At 36.8% G+C, this 27,907-nt stretch overlaps 1 protein-coding gene across 4 annotated transcripts in view; it reads left to right on the plus strand.

The window, feature by feature from the left end:
• Positions 1-27,907, plus strand: part of SPAG6 (sperm associated antigen 6) — a 71,683-nt gene that overhangs the window by 33,735 nt on the left and 10,041 nt on the right. For all 4 annotated transcript variants that reach the window (XM_055296736.2, XM_055296738.2, XM_055296737.2 and 1 more), the window contains 4 exons: positions 13,524-13,729; positions 14,586-14,759; positions 15,923-16,075; positions 18,502-18,693. In XM_055296736.2, coding sequence (XP_055152711.1) covers positions 13,524-13,729; positions 14,586-14,759; positions 15,923-16,075; positions 18,502-18,693 — 725 coding nt within the window. The remainder of the gene's footprint in view (positions 1-13,523; positions 13,730-14,585; positions 14,760-15,922; positions 16,076-18,501; positions 18,694-27,907) is intronic.

The following is a 27,907-nucleotide window of genomic DNA, read 5'->3' on the forward strand; positions in this document are numbered from 1 at the left end:
TGCTTGCAGGGGCTGGCTGATGTGGACCTGACGGAAACATCGAGTCCATTGTATCCTCTTTACTAGACAGATACTGTAAGCAAGGTCTCAAGATGAGCTGGCAGCCCGATTGTTTTCTATCTTGTATCGAATGATGAAATGATACAATTAAAAGTTTAAAATACAGAATTCTTGTGAATATTCTTCTTATGCCACCCATGTACAAATATCAATAGCTTAAATAGTACAGAACAGGCTTAGGAAGCAGTAATTAATTAAAAAATCTCACCTACTTATTTATGGTGAGAACACAAAATCTAGTCTTAGCAATTTTCAAAGTAATTAACTTTTAAAAACCCCAGATATTAGTGACAAATATCAGAGATAAGAGCTAAGGACTTTGAATGGTTTTTCTTAGAGGGAGAATGGATGGGGAGAAGGGACTAGAACGTGGTCATTAAAAATTATTTTAAAGGCCCTGCAGACAGCCGTCTTTATTGACGCCTAGAGATTTCGGCGGGTTCCAGTAACATCTTTTGCTTCTTTATCTTTTCGTACCTTTTTTTCTATTATAGGGGGTTGAGGAACACAAACATAGAGGCAAATGAGGTATGTGGGATAACATATATTATATATTTCATTTATTTTGACCCTAACACTTATTTTCACAAATATCTTTGTATTTTTTTAGGTGCTAGTGAAAAAAGTATAAAGTGAAAATAAATATCCCTCTGTGTTTTTTTGGGCATAGAGGCCAAATGTGCTAAACAAAAGAACATTTTAATTAATTATAACCTTGTTTTACTTGGTAGTTACCTAATTGGTTGGTTATTTTTAAGGTTCAGTTTGTGTGCTGGTAAAAAATGTTGTGATTCTTTTGTGTTTTTATTTCTTGTAATATTTTTAGTTGGGAACTCTTGGCTAATAAAATCTTCTAATTTTTTTTAACTTAGAATCTGGAGCAACAAAATGTAATACATAAGCTCAGATTCCTAAGTTACTCATGCCTCTAACTTTTTATATGAGGCTAGCAATCCATTTATTTAACAATGTCATCATCATGGTAATCATCAAAATGTACTTGAGGCATTTATGTCTGTGTTCCCATATCTTTCCCACTGTATAAAGTAAAATAAATTGACTAAGACCTCATGTGTGGGGCTTTATAATCTAAGGCAGAAAAATTAATACAGATGAGCATGAAGGTCATCTAGACAGCTAGGCAAACACTGACACAATGTACAATACTGTATTAAAAAGCATATATAATGCATTGGGTGACTATACATTAGAGTAAATGAAAGATGAATTATAACTGGGCACAGTGGCACGTGCCTGTAATCCTAGTACTTTGGGAGGCTGAGGTGGGAGGATCACTTGAGCCCAGGAATTCAAGACCAGTCTGTGAAACGTAGTGAAACCCTGTGTGTAAAAAAAAAATAAAAAAATTCACCAGATGTTGTGGTGTGCACCTGTGGTCTCAACTATTTGGGAGGCTGAAGTGGGAGGATCACTTGAACCCAGGAGGTTGAGGCTGCAGTGAGCTATGATTGTGCCACTGAACTCCAGCCTGGGCAACACAGTGAGACCCTGTCTCAAAAAAAAAAAGATGAATTATGAGTTACCTTTTTTGTACAACAGCAAAAAAGAGGAATCTTTACTTTCTCAAGAACTTTGTTACATCCAGATAACAACTGAACAGTCCTTGGCATAGAAATAACAGGAGGAAGTGATGCATGCAGTAGTAAGAGGAAGGAAAGTGCTTTGTCCCACAAAATACCTCCTCTACTTGATAATACCTACAATTCTTTTAGTTTAAATCTTTGTTTTTGGCTTTATGCAAATACCTGTGGGAGAAATGTCATTAAGTGTATGTGTGCTGAGTGGATAAAGAGAAGGATATTTTGTATACTGGTGGTTTGGAAATAAACCAAGTTTGAACAATGCACCGTGACATGTTTCTCTATTGTTTCTTGAACTTAGTTTGTTTTCCAGTCACTGGCGTATAAATCTGCCTAATACCTTTTTGATATTGGGGGGAGGAACCCACTTTTATTTACATTTGAATTTCTAGAAATACATGAAGCGAAATGTACTTGACTGAAATTTGAAAGTACTCCAATTGAGCATTTCACAAACATCTACAAGAGAGTTTGCTATTAGAAGCTCAGGACTTGGTTAGCATAAGAATTGTACCTTGAGATAAGACATGTTTTTCATCTTATTTTCCCATAGATTTTTAAATCCACAGTCTACAGGAAAATAGGAGCTGTATTCTCATCATGTTAGCTGACTGATTTTGCACAGTTAATTTTTGGAGCTTGGTTTGCTCTTATCAGGGTTTTAGATGAATGAACTAGTTTGCTCTAAAAGTGTGGAATAAGTTAATTGTCTCAAAGGATTTTCTTTTTTTTTTTTTTTTGAGATGGAGTTTTGCTCTCGTTGCCCAGGTTGGAGTGCAATGGCGTGATCTCGGCAACTTACGCCTCCCAGGTTCAAGCGATTCTCCTGCCTCAGCCTCCCAAGTAGCTGGGATTACAGGCGTCTGCCACCACGCCTGGCTAATTTTTATATTTTTAGTAGACATAGGGTTTCACCATGTTGACCAGGCTCGTCTTGAACTCCTGACCTTGTGATCCTCCCGCCTCAGCCTCCCAAAGTGCTGGGATTACAGGTGTGAGCCACCGTGCCTGGCCACCTCAAAGGATTTTCGAAGATAGGACCGCTAGCATTTTTGGTGTCACTGTGCTATAACTGGCCATAGACCATTTCTCTATATCCCTTTTGATCTCACACTACAGTGTTAGCAGTATGGTAGCCTCTATTCACATGAGACTTTTGCAAACTTGAACTGAGGCTAGTGCACATTGAGGAACTATATTTTTTATTTTATTGCCATTTAATTAATGTAAATTTAAAAGTTGATACTCAGTTACTTAAAACTTTGTAGGTATAATTGGAGCAACTTGGGTATGTGACTCTACCTTTTCAACTGTAAACTTTTTGAAATCTAAATACTTATTGAGCATTTTTGATGAAAATTTAGTGGCTGAATTGAGAAATGCTGTAAGTGCAAAATACACACTAGATTCCAAGGCTTAGTGTGAAAAAATGTAAAATATCTCACTAAATGTTTAAAATATTGATTGCATGTTGAAATTATATTTCAGATATATTGTGTTAAAGTATATTAAAATTATTTTCACCTATTTCTTTTTACTTTTAAAGTGTGGCTAATTTCAAGTTTTAAATTACGTTATGTGGATAATATTTCTATTGGGTAGCACATAAAATTACTGTGTCTATGCTTTGTAGATATTTGTTAAAAGCAATGTGCTAGTAATTCCGTGGTCTTAAAAAGACATTTGGGTTATTTTTGTTTATACATATGTGTATACAAACATACATGTATACAAGTATACATGCATGCATGTGTGTATACTTGTGGATGTGTGTGTGTGTATGTGTGACCTGTAGTAGCCAGCCTCCCATATCATGTGTCCTGGCTTTCAGACTCTTGTTTAGTCTTCTCCTGCGTTATACCAGGGCTGGTCTGTGTGACCAGCAGAAGTCATGGTATGTCACTTCCTGAGAACAGGTTATAAAAGACAAGAGGCCAGGTGCAGTGTCTTATGCCTATAGTCCCAGCACTTTGGGAGGTCAAGGTTGGAGGATTGCCTAAGGCCGGGAGTTCGAGACTAGCCTGGGCAACATAGCAAGATCTCGTCTCTTAAAAAAAAAAAATTAGCTGAGTATAGTGGTGTACAGCTACTTGGGAGGATGAGGAGGGTCACTTGAGCCCAGGAGTTTCTGGCTGCAGTGAGCTATGACGGTGCCACTGCACTCTGGCCTGGGTGACAGAGTGAGATCCTGCCTCTGGAGAAAAAAAAAAAATCAGTGCTTCTGTCTTGGGCACTCTATCTTTCTTGGGCCACTTGCTCTAGGGGAAGCTGTTACGTGGACACTTAGGCAGCTTATGGAAAGGTTCACATGGTGAAGAACTGAGGTTTCCAGCAGCCAGCAAGGAATGGAGGCTTCCCAGCAATGATGGGATTGAGCTGGAAGCAGATCCTCCCCAAGGTGGGCCTTCAGGTGACTGCCCCAGCTGACAATTGGGCAGCAACTTTGTAATTCTGAGCCACAACCACCTAGCTAAGCTGCTCCTGAGTTCCTGACCCACAGAAACTCTGAAATAATAAGTGATGTTGTTTTATGCTGCTCAGTTTAGGATTGTGTGTTACATGATAATAGATAACTAATATGTAATCTGAATGCAAAAGTGGTTCATTTTACTATATAATAGCAAACAACAAAACAAAACAAAACAAAACAAAAAATTAATTAAATGTCCTCAAGTGGGAAACTGGTTAAGTAAATGATGGCATATTTGCTCAGTGGGATATTAGGCAACTGTTAAAAATGTTGGGTTAGCTGAGTCCTCAGGAATAAAAGTAGCCAGTGGAAACCCATGAGAGTGTGAGAACCACTCAGGGGAGTCACACCAAGCACTGCTGACCAGGGACCACGTTTATAAAAACACGACATCAACATATTACCCTCCCAATGTTTTATTTTTATTTCCTCTTTCTGTTTTCTCTCTCCTTTACCTGTTCTAGAGAATCCCATCAGAGTACCTGTGGCCTTTTGCTGTCTAGCCTTCTCCATCAGATTGTGCTCCTTGAAGACAGGGACTTCTTACCTAGCACTGGGTTGGAGCAAAAAGTCAATACCTTTGAAGTTTGAGTAATAACATATGCATTTTCCATGGTTTTTAAAACTGTTTTTCTATTATTTATTTTAAAAATTATTTTTGTATATTAATTAAAAAATTGTTATGTATTTACGGGGTACAAGTACAGATCTTTTTTCTTTTCGTTTTTTTTTTTTTTTTCTTTTTGAAACAGAGTCTGACTCTGTTGCCCAGGCTGGAGTGCAGTGGTACAATTTCAGCTCACTGCAACCTCCGCCTCCTGGGTTCAAGCGATTCACCCACCTCAGCCTCCTGAGTAGCTGGGATTGCAGGTGCATGCCACCACGCCTGGCTAATTTTTGTATTTTTAGTAGAGACGAGGTTTCACCATATTGGCCAGGTTAGTCTTGAACTCCTGACCTTAGGTGATCTGCCCACTTTGGCCTCCCTAAGTTCTGGGATTACAGGCGTGAGCCAGCGCGCCTGGCCACGAGTACAGATTTCTTACATGCATACATTGCATAGTGGTGAAGTCTGGGCAGGTTTTTTTTTTTTTTTTTTAAGCAAAATGCAAAGTTATAGGTAGAGTGAAACCACAACTATGGTTGCAAATGTTATATAAAGCAGGTGGAAACAAATACAACAACTTCTAGATTCAAAAAGCATTACTTTGTAAAGATGTAACTCCAATTATTTTAGTTATTTTCTTCTTTACCGGGACACTCCAGACTCTCTTTGTAGTTTTGCATTACTTTATTCAGCTTGGTCTCATCTGTTAAAAGTCTAATGCTAAATTAGTGGTGGGGATGGGAGCTAAAATGACTTCAAATTTCCTCGGCCTATTGTTGTTCAAGGCTATAACCAAGTGTTGTTTTTTTTTTTTTTCTCACTTTCCTTTTGTCTGGTCTCCACTTGACTTTTTCTTACCATGTTTTGAAGCTGCTTGAGTCCTGTGAGAGCAGCCTTCCCTCCCAGCTGATTGTAATTTCTTACTAAAGCCCTGTTAACTCCAGATCAATGGCTTATTTGACTCACTTGACTTTTTAAAGGAGCCAGAATTATGTCGCCTTTAAAGCAAATGTATGTATGTATGTTAACCCTTAAGCTCTCAAACACTCAACCCATGTGTTAGGGTTAAACTAATGGCTCTGACGATTGGGTGGAGGGAAGCAAGATAGAAATGATGAGAGTAGGAAAAATGACATTTGTGTGTGTGGGAGAAATAAAAATCACTCGAGACTTTTATATAGTATTATGCAAATTCTCCCTTTATGCTTTTCTCACTTCCACCTGCAATTGGAGATGTCAATCTCTCAGCTGAGAATGATAGCTCTAGTGAGTCACTGTTGCCCTGCAGATGTGTCGGTGTAGAACAAAGCTTTTTGTGGTAGCAGCCTCCATGATGCCTGCCTCCTCTTATTCACATCCTTGTGTAGTTCTCTCCCCCGTTGCACCAATGCACTATAGCAGAGGCAATGCTATGCCACGTCCAGGCTTAGATTATAAAAGACAGAAATGTCTTTTATAATCTTGAGTCTTCTCTTTTGAATCACTTGGGTCCTCTCTTTTGAATCACTCACTTTGGGGGAAGCCTCATCATGAGCAGCCTATGTAGAGGCCCATAGGGCACAGAACTAAAGATTCCCATTAACCCTCCCACGAGTGTGCCTGGACACACATCCTCAATTGACTGCAGCCCCAGTTGACTTCTTAATTATAGCCTAGTGATAGGTCTTGAGCCTGAACCTGTCAGGTAAGCCACTCCTAGATCCTTGACCTACAGAAACTATGAGATAATAAATGTTTGCTGTTTTAAGCTGCTAAATTTGGTGTGATGTTACATAGTAGTAGATAACTAAACCAGTTGTAAACAGCTGGGTTAGACCAAAACCTAAAGAGATTTTTCTTTTTTTTTGAGACAGGATCTTGCTCTGTTGCCTAGGCTGAGTACAATGGCATGATCACACCTCACTGCAGCCTCGACCTCCTGGGCTCAAGCAATCCTCCCACTTCAGCCTCCCGAGTAGCTGAGACTACAGGCACGTGCCACCATGTTCAGCTAATTTTTGATTTTTTTTGGAGACAGGGTCTCTCTCTGTTTCCCACGCTGGTCTTGAACTCCTGGATGCAAGCAGTGCTCCCACCTTGGCCTCCCAAAGTGCTGGGACTACAAGAGTGAGGCACTGCGCCTGGCCAACAGATTTCTTTTACTTTGGAAGTGCTATTACCAAAATCATACTGGAGTTACCAGTAAGTAACCAGCTTTGGTAATTGCAGCAACATATTTGTTATTATAATTTCACCCAATCATGAAAAATTTGGTTGAATAGGATGAGGAATTATTATTAACATAACATTAATATCGTATAAGTGGCAGCCAATTTTAAATGTAGGTTTTGTTTGTTTGTTTGTTTGTTTTGAGACAGGGTCTTGCTCTTTTGCCCAGGCTGAAGTGAAGCAACGTGATCTTGGCTCACAGAAACTTCTGCCTCTTGGGTTCAAGGGGTCCTCCCACCTCAGCCTCCCGAGTAGCTATAGGTGCTTGCCACCATGCCTGGCTAATTTTTGTGTTTTTTTGTTTTTTGTAGAGATGGGGTTTTGCCCTGTTGTCCAAGCTGGTTTTGAACTCCTGGCTTCAAGCAATCTGCCTGTCTCAGGCTCCCAAAGTGCTAGGATTACAGGCATGAGCCACTGTACCCATGAAAAATGTAGCTTTTTTTTTTTTTTTAAACCTGCTTTATTTCAAAAAGCTTTTGAAGTGATACAGCTGTATATTTTTATGGCAAAAACCAGCCCATCTTCAAACTGATAAATAGGGCCACCTAACTGCAAAGAAATGATTAATTTATAAGTTTCTTGTATTTTTTAATGAAACAAAATATAACTTTTGTAGGGCTTAGAAACAGTTAAAAGCAGTGCTTGAAAAAAATTAAAAAGCAATAAAGTTTAAAGAGATTAGAGTTCCAGAGGAGTTTTTTAATTAGTGTGCTGGATACATATTTTTTGTCTTTTTTCTTTTTGGAGAACCTCTTCATTTTGAATTCTTTTTATGAGTCCTCATGATCACTTGTTTGCTCAAATTCTTCTGTCTCACATCTCCATTATGAGCTGAAAGATGATTCAAGTATCATATGTTTAGAGTAATCCTTTCTTATGAGTCAATTTTTAGGTTTTTATTAATTTCTTAGAATTCTCTGAATTTTCTTATGTAACCACAATAGTGGTTCTTCCTCTGTGACCCCAAACATGACTTCAAAAATTAAAAGTAGAAAGAACATCACCTTTCCATACCCAGAAAGCCCCCCACAGGCTGTTTTAGAGGGTGTAAGGTTTAAGCCTATGGTTGTAAAATGGGGTGGTTCAGGCTGTAGCAGGCCCACAGAGGGGTGTGTTTTATTTGGCCAGCGCTATGTTGTCTCACACAGTGTTCTTAAAAAAAAAAAAATTGCCAACACTTAAAAACCAGGCAATTTCACATAAAAAAAAAAAAGGCCTGACAACAGTAGGCCTATATTCCTACATAGCAACACTGGGCTGAAACTAAGAAACTGCTGCCCCTTGTAGATGGTGCCTAGACTTTTGCACTTCACTACTGCTCTTCCACTCCCCGACCTTTTCTTTTTTTAAACGTCCTCTGGCTTCATTTATTTTAGTTACTTTCCTAGGCCCTGTGGGCATTTGCAATGACCACTTCTGATCTAAACAGACAACTAGCCATGATGTAATTGAGAGAGGTTGAAGTCACTGGGGCACTATTAAAGCAAGATTACTTTTGTCTGATTTACCTAGTAACCACCATACTTATACTATGCTAAGGGGCATTCCTGTCTGCTCTCTTCCCTTCCGGTCAACATAGAGTTATTTCTAATGTTCCACTCATGCAGCTTTAGATAGTACTAATCTTATGAATGTTGTTGATCTTAAAAGTCCTCCTTTTAATTTACTTTCTCTTTTTGTTTTAAACTTAAACCTAAAGTCATACTGAGGTTTTTGATTATTCTAAGTTGAAGATTTTGATCCATTTAACTTGCAACACTTCTCATGCCTGTTACTGACAGATCACTGCAAGCTTAGCCCTTAGTTAGGAAAAGACCAAACAAACCAAAAACCCAGATTCCAAGAACAGCACAGAATGAAATTCTTAAGAAAATGCAACTGTGTGAGAAGCAAAGTCTTGTCACCCCAAGTTTTTACATGTTATTACTGATCAAAAAATTGTATGCACATAACCCTCATAAATGTTGTTGGAAAGAATTATGGAAAAATTGAGAGAGGCAGAGAAGTGTGAAAAGATGACGCTTCCCCCTCCCTTGTCACAGTACCGCAGAGGAGGCTGCCTCAGTTTCTTCACTCAAAATGAGCTATTCCTAAGCCAAATAAAACTAGTTATTCCTTTACTAAAAACAGCTGATCATCAAATTTCGTGACTGTACATTTTTGTCTACATATATGCAATAAACAACTTTAATTATTATTTGTGAGTAAGGAAGGTGCTATTGGATAGTTTCCTCTGACAGTTTGCAGTCAAATAAAGGTTAAAAATAAATAACCCCTAACGTTTAAAAAATGTAATATTTTAACTTTAATAAGGGTATGAATTAAGGCAGCAGGGTGTGAAAAAGTAAATGAATATTATTTCTAGTATATATTATTAATTGAAGAAGAATTATACATTCTTTTCATGTAATTTATTTTAAAAATAGTGATAGACGCAAGATGAAGTAGCCTTTTGGATGTATAATATGTATGATGTGCATTATTTAGGTGTGCCTTATTAAAGAAGACATATTCCACCATATTTTAAAATAAGAAACTTTCTGCTATATTAAAAAATAAGCTAAAAATTTTATATTTGTTTTTTTTTTCTTTGTAATAATAATGTTAGTACAGTTAGGCCCAGCAGTAGCTATATGTATGGGTGAGAGACATGCTTATATTTACTTTTTAAAAAATAACATTGAAGAAAATTTGGCAAACAGAGAAAAAATACACCACCCATAGTACCATCAACCCAGTATAAATGCTGTTAGCATGTTGGTATAACATGTAGCCTTTTCTCTTTGCATTTTTAGACATAGTTATAACCAGTTTTTAATCTTGTTTGTTATGTAACAGTATAGGATATGTCACATGTTATTGTGTAATGGAAGATATATTATAAAAATTTTTTGAAGATTTACTTAAAATTTGAAATGAGGCAATGATATTTTCAGGGACTGAAGATAAATTTCTTGGCTCACTGCTTTTTTTGGTCAACCTTTTTTGAGCATCTAAGTCAGTACATATCAATCTTTGATTTCATAAGTGTGATAATTGGACATCTAAAAACTCATTTCCATGTTTGAGTTTAGAATGAACTTCATGAGATTTCTCCTATGGGAAGTGATTTTTAGGTGTGCAGAGTTTTGTATGTGTTTTGGTTGCTGCTGGTTTTTTTTGAGTAGAAAATACAGAAAAAGCTGGGCGCAGTGGCTCACACCTATAATCCCAGCACTTTAGGAGGCTGAGGTGGGTGGATCATGAGGTCAGGAGTTCAAGACCAGCCTGGCCAAATGGCGAAACCCTGTCTCCACTAAAAATACAAAAAATTAGCTGGGTGTGGTGGCAGGTGCCTGTAATCCCAGCTACTCGAGAGGCTGAGGCAGAGAATTGCTTGAACCCAGGAGGCGAAGGTTGCAGTGAGCCAAGATCACGCCACTGCACTCCAGCCTGGGCAACAGACTGAGACTCCGTCTCAAAAAAAAAAGAAAGAAAATACAGAAAAAAAGAAGAAAAGAGGAGAAGGAAGGAAGGTTGGAAGCACTTCCTGAAATGATACTTCTGTATACATTTTCCCTGAACACTTCACAGACCTGATTCCTGGCTCTGCTCTGTACTTGTAGTGGCCTGTTCATGTATTCACTCTGAGCAGGGTTTTCTAGAACAGAACAATGTGTTTTTATTCCCTTTCCCCAAGATCTAGCCAAGTGTGCAGCACATAGTAAGCACTTAATGAACATTCAGTGAGTGAAAGAGGAGAGAAAACCATGCATAAGAGACACCAAGCATAAGAGAGGAAGGAATTATATCAGGATGTTTTTAGCTGTAAGTTGTAGCATGTAAACTACAAGTGGCTTAAGCAATAAGGACATTTTTTAAATTCACATGACACAAAGTTCAGAGTAAGGGCAGTTCCAAAGCTGGTTTTGCAGCTGAACAATGTCATGGAGTACCCAGATGTTTTTCATTTTTGTACTTAGCCACCATCAGCATATTGGTGATTTCTTCCCTTATAGTTGCAAGATGGATGTAGGAGTTCCAGATGCTATTTGCAGACATGACCATGTCCAACAAAGAAGAGGTGGTATTTTCTGCTGTGTATCTCAGTTTATTACAGAGCTTTCACAGTTGCTTCCAGGTGACTTCTGCTTAGGTCTAGGATTGGCTCACAAGCCTATGCCCTAGCTGACGATGGCTATTGGGTAGACACCAACAGTGGCTGGCATAGAAACACCAGAGGAAACAATAATGGGAAAAAGAATAGTGATAGAGGCAGAATGAAATAGCCTGTTGGATGTGTAATATGTAGAGTCTACATTATTTAGGCCTATTGTATTCTTATCTGTATATACATTCACTATCTGATATTTAATATTAACATATGTTTGAAGCTAGGAGGACAATACTTCTAAGTAAAAAGTGTGCTACTCAAGAGCAGTAGAACCATATACATTTGGGGATGTAAACTATATGAAATTGCAAGTACAAAATTGCTAGGCCCACTTTAGGTCCTTGGAAACTTCATTATCTTCATGGCAAATCTTTTTCTACTGCCATCCCCAGCCTTCCCCACATTTAACATTGCTACTCTGGAGAGAATAGAAAACTTGGGTAACAAGTTAGAAGAACAGAATTTGCTTTCTCATTAACATTATGTTATTCTAAGGAAGAAGGATATTGCACTCAAGAATTACTCAAGGAACAGGTCAAATGAATGGGAGTTACAAAGATAGATAATAGATGTTCTTTTAAAAAGCATCTTCAGGGTTTTTGTTAGTAGTACTTTTAAACCGTTGTAGTTTGCTACATATTCTTTACTCCTAGAAACTGGGTATAAAAGTGAAAATACATCAAAACAAAATATTCAGCCCACTATATATATCTATTCCAGGTGTGCTTAAATAGGGACATATAGATTATTACTATATGACACTTGTATAATTTGGATTGAGTTGAATTCTTAAGCAGAATGTTAATGATCAGAAAATGAGTATTTTTTTAGAAATTATATGTAATATAACATTTTATATTTTTTCCCATTTCCTTTGGATGGGTGTTGGGGTGTGGTGGGGGAAGAGAAACAGTGACCACCTGTGTCACCTGCTGTCTTCATGGTCTTCAGTCTATTGCAGTAGCAACCCAGAGGCTGTTTCTGAGGAACCTGTTACATTGCTAGGTTGATACTGCAGTCTGTTGGCTATTGTCTTCTTTTTTAAAAACAAAGCAAAACAAAATATATTCCTCTCATCTACCTCTCATTCTTGAGATTACATAAGAACTTCCCATAGTATACTAGCTTTTACACCAAATTTTAAAAATTGAAACATACCTTTGCCAATGAATGTAGTGTTAATTTGCAGAAGTGTGTCATTGGCGCCAAGTTGAATGAATCTGTCACTTAATAGCCTTCCATTAATACTTGTTTAATGAAAGAATGAATGAACTGTTTATACAATATTGGGACTTCTAAGATAATTATGATAATTTAAGGAAAGCAAATATTGGACACTAACCTGTATTTGCTAACATTTTCTTTTAGAAGTTGTGATATTACCAATACTTTGAAAAATCAAACACTGTATTATCTTCAAATTAAAGACTTTAAGTGATATGCTAAATAGAGCTCTTAGCTTGACAGTTAAGACATTTATATATAACTAAGGCACTACACATCTGGGAAAATAAGGACATATTTTGAAAGGAAGCGATTCCAGAAATGGGTGTCTGTGACTCAGTAAGAGGGGCCATGAATACAATGTGAGTAGAATCTGTAACTGTGTGTGGTGCTTTATGCTTCTCCAAAGGCAGTTTTTTCATGATATTATATGGATCTGCTTGCCTGTCTCCCATTATCTGTAATTTAAAATGTGCTATTTTTGTAGCTGTTATTCTTGGACATACAAGTAAATCAACATGTATATTCAAAAGATATGTACTTGACTTCTGACAAGAGTAAGATAAATTTATTCTTGTATCTAAACGTTAGCATTTATATACAAAAGTTTATTGATAAGTAGTAGATCTCATTTTTGAAAGTATTTTTATATGTACAATGAAAAGGCAGCTTTCTATTTTGTATGAAATTTTTAAAAAATCTTTTAAAAGTACTACAAGATAAAAGGAATTTAAAAATTGACATTATTGGCACAAGATTCATGTTAATGTTTACTCATGTAAATAGCGCAAAATACTGCCTAATTAGTGTGGTTGGTAAATTTTTGGTACTTAAATTTTCTCTGTTATTGTAAACCATGCATAAAATGCTTGTCTATTGAGAAGTGCAGAATTGTCAGAGCTTAAACAGCTGACATCTGCTTACTCTCTTAAAAAAAAAAAAAGAATAACAAGCCATTTCAGCCTAATCTACCTCAAATGTGTTCATGTAAATGGAGGTCCATCTATTGACCTGTATTCTTTTCAGCTCAGGATTGGTCCACATGGTTTATGAAACCAGGAAGCCTGATTTGAAATGCAGATGTCGAGAGAGTGAAGTACACCCTCCCCTTTTTTCTTTGCTGTATCTGTCAGGGTGAAAAATGGCTTGCACAAGGGTCAGTCACCCATACTCACTTAATTACTTTTCTTGGACCCACAGAACTGTCACAAGCTGTGGTGGATGCGGGAGCTGTTCCTCTTTTAGTACTCTGTATCCAGGAGCCAGAAATTGCTTTGAAAAGGATTGCTGCTTCAGCCTTCAGTGATATTGCGAAGCATTCTCCAGAGTTAGCACAGGCAGTAGTGGGTGCAGGAGCTGTTGCTCACTTAGCCCAGATGATCCTCAACCCTGATGCTAAATTGAAGGTATTTCAAAATAAGGTTGAAAAATACATCAGCCTTCTTATAATGTAAGAAAATGGAAATGTGTACACGTGAATATTTTGCATCTAAAAATAATTAGTAAATTATCATTGACAACAGATATGAATATATTATGTATTTGGTCTCTTAATATGTGAAAATAATGCTATAAGGATTAGATAAAGATGTGATTGGGAAAACTACGTACAAGATCAGAAGTAACAACAGTGTTAACATTAATAATTAAAATACAGAATCACATAATGATTAAATCTCTGGTTTGGAAAAGACCTAAAGATTTTTGAACCCACCACTATAATATTGTTTCTTATGGAAATTACAATATTTATCTTAGTCTTTTTTATAGCTTTCTAAAATCTGATTTTTAGTTAATAGTCACCAATTATACTTTTATATTCGAATAGTTATATCCTATAATGTTTTAAATTTGTTAATGTTAACTAAGCAATGGAACATTCTTTGAAATGGTATCAGCATCATGTCAAAGATATTGTTCTGCTTGATGATTTTTGTACTAAATGATCACCTGTCTCATAAATTAGCAATTTCAGTATTGCATAATTAAGAAATGGTATTCATCCAGAGGTCATGTTATTTAATCATCTGTAATAGATAGAGTTTCAAAATATTGAGAACTAATTTGGAAATCAGGAATTTTCAGAACTTGGGTATAAGACTAGAACGTGAATGTCTCAAGACTCAGAAATCTGAGGCTGTTTAGGCATGTACATTTTTTTCCTTTTATAAAGGAATTTGAATATATATAAAACTGTTTACATTACATCTGAACTCTGTAGTGGATACTATATAGTGTTTTGTTTTGTTTTTTGCTTCACAGCATCAGATCCTTTCAGCTCTCAGTCAGGTTTCAAAACATTCCGTGGATCTGGCAGAAATGGTTGTTGAAGCAGAGATTTTTCCAGTTGTACTTACCTGTCTGAAGGACAAGGATGAATACGTGAAGAAAAGTGCTTCTACTTTAATTAGAGAGATTGCAAAACATACGCCCGAGGTGAAAAGAAACTTCAAGGCACAATAATATGTAGTAGTTAGTTTTAGTTTTTAAATGAAACATCAATTTGTTTATAGGGCCTAGGGATTGTGGCACACGATCTAGTTGAGTCAGGATTTCTCATCTTCTACTGATGTTTTGGACTGGGTAGTTCTTTGTTGTGGGGAGCTGGTCCTGCACACTGTAGGACGGATGTTTAGCAAGATCCCTAGCCTCTGCCCACTAGATGCCAAAAGCACCCTTCTCCCACAAGTGGTGACAATCAAAAATGTCTCCATACTTTGCCATGTGTTCCTCAAGGAGCAAAATTGCCTCCAGTTGAGAACACTGGGTTATATTAGCAGAGTTTGAGTTTGAAATCTGTTGCTAGTCATTCCCAACTTTCCATTTCTAGATTGTGAGGACAATGGAACTTTGCCATCCTTACCATTTTATGTCAGCTGGGAGTAGTGAGAACACTATTATAGCTCCAGGTTGGGAGAAATCACAAAGGTCCCCTGGCCTACTGTGACCACTCCAGTAGCTGCTCTTACATGGTGATTTCCTGCTCTGAGTTCCTAGATGGGAAAGAAATAGAGAGAAAGCAAGCCTGTGTTGATTCTGAATTATCTTTTTTTCTGTGTATATTTTGACTAATCAATTTTTATTTCATTAAACTTTAAGTCCTCATTGTTTATTCATCTAACATCTTTATTTGCTTGAGATTTTTCAAAATTAAAGCGCACTCAGCTAGTAATCATTACTAGCAAAGGGGGAATAATTAGGTTAGAATATTTCAAGTCCGACATTGTCTTTCACCATTCAGTGATTAATCTGCTTCATATTCACCCATTGTGAATGGGGGGTTTCAGTAGTTAGTTATGAACTAGCCCTAGGCTTGGAGTCTACATGAGGAATTTTGACATCTATTATAATAGGGATAAAAGTTGTGCCATCGATGCATGAAAAATTGAATCACAGAATAAAGCTCCTCACAGTTTGTGCATTTGAACTAGCAGGTTTATTGTACTTGTATATTTCTTTAATAAATATAATAATTTCACTAAATGATAATTCAATTTCACCAGTTGTCTTTAGGTTCTAAATAGAGTGTGGCAATATTAAACTGTATTTAAAGACCATCATAGGGTCCTGGTGATCTAACTCTTGTTCCCATCGCTTAGCTTTCACAGCTGGTGGTTAACACAGGAGGGGTTGCTGCCATGATTGACTGCATTGGATCCTGCAAAGGGAACACACGGCTGCCTGGCATCATGATGCTTGGTTACGTAGCAGCTCATTCTGAGAACCTAGCAATGGCAGTCATTATTTCTAAGGTTTGTTCTTGCTTCGTTTTCTTCTAGTTGCAGTAAGAAATTCTAAGACAGAACCACAGATTAATGTTCTCCCACAGAATACAAAATATAACTGACTGGAGCAAAAAAATTACCTGAAAAAAATTTTGATTGTTTCAATGCTTATTAGCAAGTTTTATTAGCAAGGAAATGGGAAGTTTAAAGTTTTACTCAGTGTTTCTCATCAACAGAATATCAACTATTTTGAGCATTAGTATTATCTGTATTTAAATATGAAGTTTATTTGTATCTTGAAGGATTAATTGTACATATCTACAAACATGTAAAGCTTGCCTTGGTTAGAAACACCTATTTGTAAATGACATGCCCAGTAGTCATTTTCAGTATTCTGGGAGGTCTATATACCCCTCCATTTCCTGCCACTTGAGTGGGAGATGACAATGGCTAGGACATCCCTTTGTATCCACTTTCTCTTCTTCAGCTTTTATGAACAATTTCTCTTCTTAGATCTAGGCAATTCAGAGCGCATGTCAGATAGCAGTGTTTTGTTTCCTTGCTCTAGGGCTTTTGCTTTATCTCAGTTCACAATTTTGTAAGAACCCCTCATCTAGTGCAGCCCTGGCACATAGTAGGTGCTTACGAAATGTGTGCTGATGAATAAATATTGATCTCTGGACGAATGCTTCAAAGCCTGTGTGCTTACAGTGTGTGTGGTGACCCTCTGGGGTGTGGGTTTCTTATCAGCATAGAAAACCTGCTGCTGTATGTTAAACAGAAATGTGGATTTTTTTTATCCCTTACTAATCCTCAGAATAAAAAGGAGCCTTAGATCTTTATTTTCTACCTATTTCTTGATAATTCTTTGCTTTACTCCCTTTTATCCTGCTCTTTTCCTTTTGTTCTTCTACTACCACAGACTGTGATAGTGACTAGAGCAATAGTGGTGCTTTCTGAAGGGTCGCGGTAAGGATGTTACCAGGATTTTGATCCTTCGTTCTTTTGTGGATAGTCATGAAGCTTATGCATGGGAAGAATGATGAAAAAAGAAGCAATTGCCGTTGCTTCCCATATGTCTTCCTGAAATTAACCAGGGAGCTCTCCCCTTCTTTTGTCTGAGGTTGCTGCTGGCCTTTCCCACTTGGTTTGTTTTTCAGATAGAGATCAAGGTGTTGCTTGCTGAAACTCCAGCAGTTTCAGGCAAGCCACATAGTATGGTAGCACTCTCTGCTTTTCCTGTGTGGTACTATAAAGACTAACAATAATACGTTACATTTAAATAGTAATTTTAAAGCAAATTTGCATTCCTTATCTTATTTGCTGTTCATTATAATTGAGGCCAACAAGTCAGAGCTTTGGGGATGGAGTAGAGGCACTGTCTCCTTTTCCTCCTGCTTCTTCAGTCTTGTTACATCCTGGACATGTGGGCTTTCTGGAAAGTTGCTTCATTCTGAAGACAGGTCTGACCTTTAATATTGGCAGACATACATTTTTAGTTGTAGGAAAGAAGCCAATGAAGAAATAAAGCTGACCTCTTCAGGAAATTGGTCTTAATAACCAAATTAAAAAGCAAAGAATAAAAGTATATATGATGATTCTGGCCTTTGCTGTGGTAGCATAATCATGTGATCTTTTTTTGTGGTACCAAATTTAAGGTGATTACCATAATCTCAAATTAGTCAGAATATTACACCTTTACAGAATTTGGAATTAGAATTTGATTTTTTTAAATTGTTCCTTGGGTATACAAAATGTAATGTATTTGAGGCTCTTTAGTTTATTCTGTTTTTATTATTTAGATAAAATTGAAGCATAAGATGCAAAATGTAAGCATGTGCTGTGTAACAAAAGTAATTGTTGCTTTGACATTCAATCATGTTAAAGTGGAAAGAACTATAATTTAAAAGTTGACCATAATTGATGGAAAATTATTTATGTACTGTTTCAGGAAAGGTGTTGGTGAATATATTCCATTGACAAGGTACTTAGATAGGATTCTTACTGATTTATTTTATTCTCAGACTTATTATATCAGGTTTATTATATTTGGTGAAAATACAATTTCTTTAAAGATTCTAAACTTTTTAACAAAGGAAAATAAAAGATTTTAAAATTCTAAACGTTTTTAGTTTGTCACAGTAAAATCTGGCTTTGCCTATTTCCTAGTCTGTGACATCTGTTGTTTGGTTAAATACCTCTCTATTTGGGGGGTAAAAGCTAGTAGAGAAATTCTTGGTTTAGTTGAATTGTTACCAATAATTAAGGTAATTTAGTTCTGGTCATTTTATTGACTTAAGAAATGACAGCCCCTGTGATGTGCTCATTTATTGAACCGTTTAAGAAAAAAAGGATCAAGGCTGAAATGATTTCTTCTCATGTTTGAGAGACATGGAAGACTCTTTAATCCTGCTCTAGATTCATAACACTTGCTCTTTTGATCCACGCTGCAGGGTGTACCCCAGTTGTCAGTCTGCTTGTCAGAAGAACCGGAAGATCATATTAAGGCTGCAGCTGCTTGGGCCTTAGGACAGATTGGAAGACACACTCCTGAACATGCACGGGCTGTTGCAGTCACAAATACTTTGCCAGTTCTGCTTTCTTTGTACATGTCAACAGAAAGTTCTGAGGATCTCCAAGTAAAAGTAAGTGCTTAATTCTGTTTTATGAAGATTTTGGCTCATTTAAAAAAATATGTCATTTAAAATCTCTTTGTTTTCATCATGTACAATATTGTTTTATGAGTCAAGAAATACAAATTTATCAGAATTGACTTCACTCTTCTTTGAAAATGAGCTACCCTGTCTCTAAAAATCAGTGATATATTTTACAGAAAATCTCTATGGGTGCAAAGTTGTTCGTAAAATGAATGGTTATTGCATTCTACATTCCTGTTGACTTTTCTTATGAAGTAGGAACTGAAGAATAATAGAATTTTTTAGTTTGAATTTGCTGGAGAGACCTCTAGTTCATTTTACATTTAAAAGTGGAATCCAAAAGAACTTAAGGTACCTTTCAAATGTATCATATAACTAGTCAGAGGGTATTTTTGAACCCGTAATTTACGTCTTTAATTCCAAGGCCACCTGACCTTTTAATTATATGTCTTATATTTGTTTCTTTAAAAAATCGTCTATAAGACTAAATTAAATATTTTTAAATCATGCATTTTTAAAAGGCAGATTTTCTGAAATATTACTAGCTACTAAAATGCTTCACAAAACATGAATATGAAGAAGGATGGTTTAATGATTTTAGAATTTAAAAAAAAGAAATAAAATGTTTTCCAGCATAGTTCCTATTAGGAAAACTTATAAATTTTTGAAAGCAGCTTGTAAAATTGTCTTGGATTGAGGAAAGTTCACAGAACACACAATAATTTAACAGTAAATTAAATTACATTTAAATTTTAATTAAAACAGTAAACTAACAAACAGGAAAACAATTTGGTGAAACTTAACTTTAGATGGCATAATGAGATGGGAAGTTTACTTGAACTATACACTTAAGGGACTCTGAAAGTTATGTATAGCGAATTATCTATTTGACTTGTAAATTTTATAAAAGTAAATTTATGTATATTTGGTCATGTTTGCATATTATTTCTCTACTAATGCATTGAGGGAAATTGGTTTCTAAGATTTAACTTTTTTTTCAGTTTTTATAAGGCTTTCTAGACCAACAATAATTTAATAGATTTAGAACTTCCCTCATATGTCTCTCACATGTGCATTCTTTGGCAATGCTCGGTAAAGAGAGAAAGATTAACAATGTAAGGTCTTTTCTAGTTTAGCAGGTCTCTCTTTAACTTTCTGGTGAGAAACCAAAACTCTATTCCCAGCTTTAAGTTGTCCAAGCACAGCTGATATACATGTATACATGTATATAATTTCAACCTATATATGTAGTCCTCTTTGGGCTTCGTATTTCTTTAACCCATTATCATTGTTGTTTTTCTCCTCCTCCTTTCGTTCTCCTCTTCCGTCCTCTCCTGCCACCCTCCTGAGTTTCCTCTTAAGTTTTGGAAATAAAGTAAAGGGATATATGAGCTAGAGCATAAATCATTAATAGTGGACTCAATAGTAATTTCAGCTTGAGAAGCCCTTACAAATAGTCCCTTAGGTAAGAGTATGTACTTTTTATATACTACTACCTTATATATCTTGCCTTTTAATAAATTATTATGATATTATGTTGTATACATATCACTGGAGAAAAATAAATTTGAAAACTTCACTTTTTGAAGTAAGATAAATTTCATTATGTTTAACAAGTGATATTTTTAGGTTAACTAATAGGAATTAACTTCCTTCTGCCTATATTTAGTACAGTATTACTTTCAGGAAATACACTGAGTAGTAAGTTAAATAGTGGGATCTTTACCAATCATTATTCCATCAACAATCTTTTAAAGGCTTCAAGCCCATCCAAATATTTTATTATTGTAGTGATTTGATCATTCTTTTTTCTTTCCCCACGGTCTCGTGAATTCTATCAGCTGTTATTTTAAAGTGTGTAGAATGAAAGTCCATTCAAGCCTGTTCGATTTGACACCATCTCAATAGGGAAAAGTGTATCCAAGAGTGTCAAGAACTGTCTAATGGTATTTCTCATTTGTTACTCTATGGCAGCTTTCAAATTATAAGCCCATGTTGAAGTTCATTTTGTCCCAAAGGCATGTCAGCTTCTGTAAGCATTCTCTAATTGGTTTCCATGCAGGAGAACCAATGCGCAATCTTTTGGAATTTCTCTCATGTTTTCTTAGGAGAAATATCTATTCAGACCCTTTGCTCATTTTAAATTGGGTTACTTATCTTTTTGTTATTGAATTGTAAGAGTTCTTTGTATATTCTGGGTCCAAGTTCTTATAAAATGTATGATTTGTAAATACTTTCTCACATTCTGTAGATTTTCTTACTATTTTCTCCCATGTTACTCCAAATCTCTTAATAAAAATGGAAAGTAAATTTTTTTCTAATAATCTTATCTACATGTTTTGAAAATATTCAGGCAGTTATACCTTTATTTGTTTGGATTTAGAGGCATCATATTGAAATGTTTCATCTTACTTTGGCATTTGAATCAGTTCATTCTAGTTATAAAACTATGTTTAAGATAATTATTTAATTATTGTGTTCTTAAGGTAATAGTGGTTCCCCCTTCATTTTTTAGCAGCTTTATTGAGCTATAGTTCACATGCCATACCTTTATCCACTTAAAGTGTACCATTGAATGGTTTTGGGTATATTTACAGAATTATGAAACCATCACCACTATCTAATTTTAGAATATTTTTATTCCCCACAAAAGAAATGCTACCCATTAGCTGTGATTCTGTATCCCCTCTGCCTAGCCCCAGGCAACCATTAATTTACTTTCTGTCTCTATGGATTTGTCTCTTTTGGACATTTCATTTAAATGGAGTCATACAACATATATAACCTTTTTTTTTTTTTTTTTTTTTTTTTTTTTTTTTTTTTTTTTTTTTGAGACGGAGTCTCGCTCTGTCACCCAGGCTGGAGTGCAGTGGCGCAGTCTCGGCTCACTGCAAGCTCCGCCTCCTGGGTTCACGCCATTCTCCTGACTCAGCCTCTCCGAGTAGCTGGGACTACAGGCGCCCGCCACCACGCCCGGCTAATTTTTTTTGTATTTTTAGTAGAGACGGGGTTTCACCGTGGTCTCGATCTCCTGACCTCGTGATCCGCCCGCCTCGGCCTCCCAAAGTGCTGGGATTACAAGCGTGAGCCACCGCGCCCGGCCCATATATAACCTTTTTAGAGATAGGGTTTCCTTCTGTTGCAGACTGGAGTGCAGTGGCATAATCATAACTCATTGCAGCCTTGAACTCCTGGGCCCAAGTGATCCTCCTGCCTTAGCCTCCCAAGTAGCTAAGACTACAAGTGTGTACTGCCACATCTGGCTAATTAATTTTTTCTTTTTTTGTAGAGACAGGATCTCACTGTGTTGCCCAGGCTGGTCTTGAACTCCTGGCCTCAAGCAGTCCCCCACCTTGACCTCCCAAAGCACTGGGATAAGAGGTGTGAGCCACCACACCTAGCCATGTGCCTGCCTTCTTTACTACTTAGTTGAAGTTTCACAGTTCGTCCATGTTGTGGCATATATCAGTATTTTGTTCCTTTCTATTGCCAAATAATATTCTATTATATTAATATGTCACATTTTATCCATTTACTAGCTGATGGATGTTGGATTATTTCTACTCTTGACTATTATGAATAATGCTGTTATAAACATTATTGTAACAAGTTTTCGTGTGCATGTATGTTTTCATTTCCCTTGGGTATTTACCCAGGGATGAAACTGATGGGTCAATGCATAACTCTGTTTAACATCTCGAGAAACTGCCCAACTGTTTTCCATTGTAATGCCAGCAAGGTATGATGGTTCCACTTTTTCCATATATTTGCCAACTCTTGTTATTATCTTTATTTTTGATTGTAGCCATCCTAGTGGGTTTGAATTGATATCTCATTGTGGTTTTGATTTGCATTTGTCAAATGGCTAATGATGTTGAAAATCTTTGATATGTTTATTGGCTGTTCATACATCTTCTTTAGAGAGATGTCTATTCAGACCCTTTGCTCATTTTAAACTGGGTTATTTATCTTTTTATTATTGAGTTATAAGAGTTCTTTGTATATTCTGGATGCAAGATCTTATCAGATGTATGATTTACAAGTATTTTCTCACATTCTGTGGGTTGTCTTATTTTCTTGATGATATTGTCTGCAGCACAAAAGTTTTAAATTTTAATGAAATTCAATTGATCTATTTTTGTTGTTGTTGCATATGCTTTTTGTGTTGTATCTAAGAAGGCTTTGTCTAACCAAAGGTCATAAAGATTTACTCCTATGTTCCTCTTCATTTTAATAGCTATTACTCTTTGGACCACAATGCTTTCAGAACATAACTTTCTGAAAAGAATTTTTTAAAATTTTTAAGCAGTTTTCATTCAAGATAATTGTATTAGCCTGTTCTCACACTGCTGTAAATAACTACCTGAGACTGGGTAATTGATGAAGAAGTTTAATTGACTCACAGTTCTGCATGCTGTACAGGAAGCATGGCTGGGAGGCCTCATGAAACTTGCCATCATGGCAGAAGGCAAAGGGGAAATAATGTCTTCACATGGCGGAGCAGGAGAGAGGGAGCAAAGGGGGTGCTACATGCTTTTAAACAAGCAGATCTCATGAGAACTCTGATATAGTTTGGCTCTGTGTCCCCAGCCAAATCTCATCTTGAATTGTACTCCCATAATTCCCCCATGTTGTGGGAGAGACCTGGTGGGAGATAATTTGAATCATGGGGGTGGTTTCCCCCATATTGTTCTTGTGGTAGGGATTAAGTCTCATGATAGCTGATGGTTTTATCAGGGGTGTCCACTTTGGCATCTTATTTTCTCTTGCCACTGCCATGTAAGAAGTGCCTTTTGCCTCCTGCTGTGATTCTGAGGCCTCCCGAGCCATGTGGAACTGTAACTCCAATTAAACCTCTTTTTCTTCCCCATGTCGGGTATGTCTATCAGCTGCGTGAAAACAGACCAATACAAACTCTACCATGAGACAGCACTAGGGGGAGGGTGCTAAACCATCAGAAGCCACTCCCATGATCCAATCACGACCCACCAGGCCCCACCACTGACAGCAGGCCACACCATTGATATAGTTTACTCTCCAACACTGGGAGCAAGCCATATCAATAATCCACTAAGGAAAGGAACAATTAGTAATTTTTGGTATTCTTCCAATTTTTAGTGAAAAACAATTGAAATTGTATTGGTTCCCCACAGTATTGTCAATTTTATTTCGTTAATTGCTATTTTTATGTGTAATGTTAAGAGGTAAAAAAAAATAGTGTTGTTACTTACTGTGGTTTTTCCAATAGCCCTAATCAGGGAGGATACAGTCAGTTTTTAGAAATGACGGAAAAATGAATGAAGTTAGAACTGTAGATGCTATGCTAGTTAATAGGTAAACCAGGCCCAAACCCTCAGAACGCCCTCAATAGATAGCCCAGGATTCCTTCTCTGACATCGTCATATATTGTGTCTAAGGATAAACATTAACTACTAAATGCAATGACAATTAGGAAAACTTATAATCTGTTATTCATTAGCTCAAGGTAAGATATTACTTGATTTACTGAACTAGGTAAATAGGAGAGTTTTTTTGACCCCATAAAATTTCTGTACAATTCATAGTATGGAGTTGTAAGAGTTATTTTATTTTGCTCACAGCCATAAACAACCAATCATAATGCATATTTTCTAGAAGGTAATGAATCTTAAAACCAACATGTGACATGATCTTGTATGTAAAAAAATCCTAAGGAATTCACACACACACACACACACACACGCACACACACACAAATCATAGAACTAATAAGAGTTCAACAAAGTCATGGGATACAAGATCAATATACAGAAATCAATTGTATTTTCTTTTTTGAGACAGGGTCTCACTCTGTTACCCAGGCTGGGCTGCTGCCCAGGCTGGAGTACAGTGGTGCAATCTCAGCTTACTGCAACCTCCACCTCCCAGGTTCAAGTGATTCTTGTGCCTCAGCCTCCTGAGTAGTTGGGATTACAGGCATGTACCACCACGCCTGGCTAATTTTTTTGGTATTTTTAGTAGAGACAGGGTTTTGCCATGTTGGCCAGGCTTGTCTTGAACTCCTGAGCTCAAATGATCCACCTGCCTTGGCCTCCCAAAGTGGCTGGGATTACAGATGTGAGCCACTGCTGCTGGCCTCTCAATTGTGTTTTCATGTACAGGTAATAAACAATTCAAATATGAAGTTAAGAAAATAATTTTATTCATAATAACATCAAGAATTAAATACATACAAATTAACAAAAGTTTAAGACTAGTACACTTAAAACTATAAAACATTACTTAAAAAATAAATTATGAGACATTCCATGTTCATGGACTGGAAGATTCAATATTGTTAAACTGGCAATACTCCAAATTGATCTATATATTTAACATAATCGCTATCAAAATCCTAGCTGGCTTTTTTTTCCCCCAGAAATTGAGAAGCTTATCTGAAAATTCATGTGGAAATGAAAAGAACCCAGACTAGCAAAACAATCTTGAAAATGAAGAACTTAACACTCCCCAATTTCAAAATGTACCACAAAGCTATAGTAATCAAGATAATGTGGTACTTGCTTACAGAAAGACATATGTATCAATGGAATTGAATTGAGAATCTGAAATAAACCCTTTTTATCATCAATTGATTTTTCACAAAGATGCCAAGGCAATTTAATGTGCTGGGACACAACACATTAACACAACAAAGGTGCTGGGACAATTTTGTCCTCAAGTAAAAATATTAATTTGGACCCGTATCTCATACCATATACCAGGGTTATCTCAAAATGGATCATAGATATAAATATAAGGGTTAAGACTAGAAATTCTTAGAAGAAACCTAGGAATAAATATGTGTGACCTCAGGTTAGGCAATTATTTTTCAGATATTTTACCTAAACACAAGTGATTTTAAAAATTGATAAATTATATTTCATCAAAATGAAAAAAACCCCTCTTATGCTTCGAAAGACACCATTAAGCCTGGGCACATGGCTTATGCCTGTAATCCCAACACTTTGGAGGACAAGGCAAGAGGATCACTTGAGGTTAGGCGTTTTGAGACCAGCATGGGCAACATAGTGAGACCCTATCTGTACAAAAAAATGAAACAAAACAAAACTAGCAGAGTGTGGTGGTGCATCCCTGTAGTCCTAGCTATTTGGGAGGCTAAGGCAGGAGGATTGCTTGAGCCCAAGAATTTGAGGCTACAGTGAGCTATGATCCTGACACTGCACTGCAGCCTGGGTAAGAAAGTGAGATCCTGTCTTTAAAAAAGAAAAGGTTAACATTAAGAAAATGAAAAGACAAACCACACAAACTTGGAGAAAATATTTGCAATTCAAGAAAGGAGTTTAAGTATTTTTTTTTTTTTTTTGAGACAGACTCTCACTCTGTTGCCCAGGCTGGAGTGCAATGGCACGATCTCAGCTCACTGCAAACTCCGTCTCCTGGGTTCAAGTGAGTCTCCTGCCTCAGCCTCCTGAGTAGCTGGGACTACAGGCACCCACCACCATACCTGGCTAATTTTTGTATTTTTAGTAGAGACAGGGTTTCACCATGTTGGCCAGGCTGGTCTGGAACTCCTGACCTCAGGTGATCCATCTCGCTTGGCCTCCCAAAGTACTGGGATTACAGGCCTGAGCCACCGTGCCTGGCTGAGTTTAAGTCTTTTTAACAACTTTATTGAGATATAATTTACATACCATAAATTCACTCATTTTAGGTACACAATTTAATGATTTTTAGTAAACTTACAGAATTGTGCAACCATATTCACAATCAAATTTCAGAACATTTTCATCATCCCAGAAGGAAGCGTCATGCCCATTTGTAGTCACTCCCTCTTCCTCCTCTCAATTATACCCACCAGCTCCAGACAACTATTAATCTACTTTCTGTCTTTCTAAATTTGACTTTCCTGGACAATCCATATAAATGAAATTATACAATATATGAACTTTTGTGCCTGGCCTCTTTCACTAAGGGTAACATTTGTGAGGTTCATTCATGTTGTTGCATGTGTCAGTACTTCATTCCTTTTCATTGTCAAATAGACATGTAAAGAAAGTCTTAAGTAACTAGGATTTCTATCATGCTGGATAATACAGCTGATTATTAATTATAATATACATTTCTATCTAGAAGAATATAATCATAAGCTGATTATATTTCTTCCACATGAAAGATAGTAAAGCTCAGTGAATTCCTAGTGTCATTAGACTCTTTTCTACAGTTCTTGATTAATAACTTGACAATACATCAACTTAGAACTACTAGAATAAGGCTGTCTTTATTGTACAGTGTATGTGATTTCTGCTACACTGTTCAAGGACCTTTTCACTGATAACAGTGAAGTTAAATTTGTTAGCTTGCTAAGATTATCATGATTTAAGATAGTTCCCAAGTATGTTGGGAATTGAGAGTTTAATTCCAACTTACATTATACTACTTGTGGGAAAAAGCTGGGCTGCATATTTTACATTCCTTGTTTTATTTAATCTAATTTATAAAACAGTGTTTGAGGATGAATGTGTCAAGCAATAAGAGGCTACGCAAGCCTGCTTAGCCTGGGTCTCTGGGAAACCTTAAATTCAAGAGATTCTTTACTAATAACACACCTGTGATAAAGTTTGGCTGAATCGATTTACCAGTTATAAAGTTCATGATGTGAAAATCACAATGCTCCTTGACATTTCAAGAGCATTGCAAAACACTCAATAGCAAAACAATATGGTGATCCCAGAAGACCAGGTTGGGTAAGGCCTCAGAGAGAAAATAGGTGAAGAGAAAAGCCATAAGGGAGCACTGAAGCACAAAACCTCAGACAAGCAGATGTGGAATTCTAATGGAAAATAGCTGGAGACAAACCCAATTGTTGTAAAGCTTTCCAAACTGAAGGGGACAGCCTTTAAGACAAAGAAAATGAATCACAACCAGCCATGGCCTGAGGGCTGGCTGCCGTGATGTGCTGCAGCCCCATCAGGGTCCTTCTCCACTTGTAGCAAGGGTCAGCACCACATGATGTCACCTTGAAATACGGAGTGCAGGAGGGGGTAGAAATGGTACATATGGTACGTATTCTTCTGCTTGTGGGTGATACACTCCCTGTGTTGAGAGCTGTAATTGAGTAGATCCTATCTGTTTTGCTTCTGTGAATGGGGAAGTGTCTACCTACGAGCTATAGCAGCACCTCTGCAAATGCTCATTGAATAATGCACACTGTAGCCACTTCTGA

The sequence above is a fragment of the Symphalangus syndactylus genome, chromosome 10 (genome assembly GCF_028878055.3).
Source record: "Symphalangus syndactylus isolate Jambi chromosome 10, NHGRI_mSymSyn1-v2.1_pri, whole genome shotgun sequence".
NCBI classification, from domain to species: Eukaryota; Metazoa; Chordata; class Mammalia; order Primates; family Hylobatidae; genus Symphalangus; species Symphalangus syndactylus.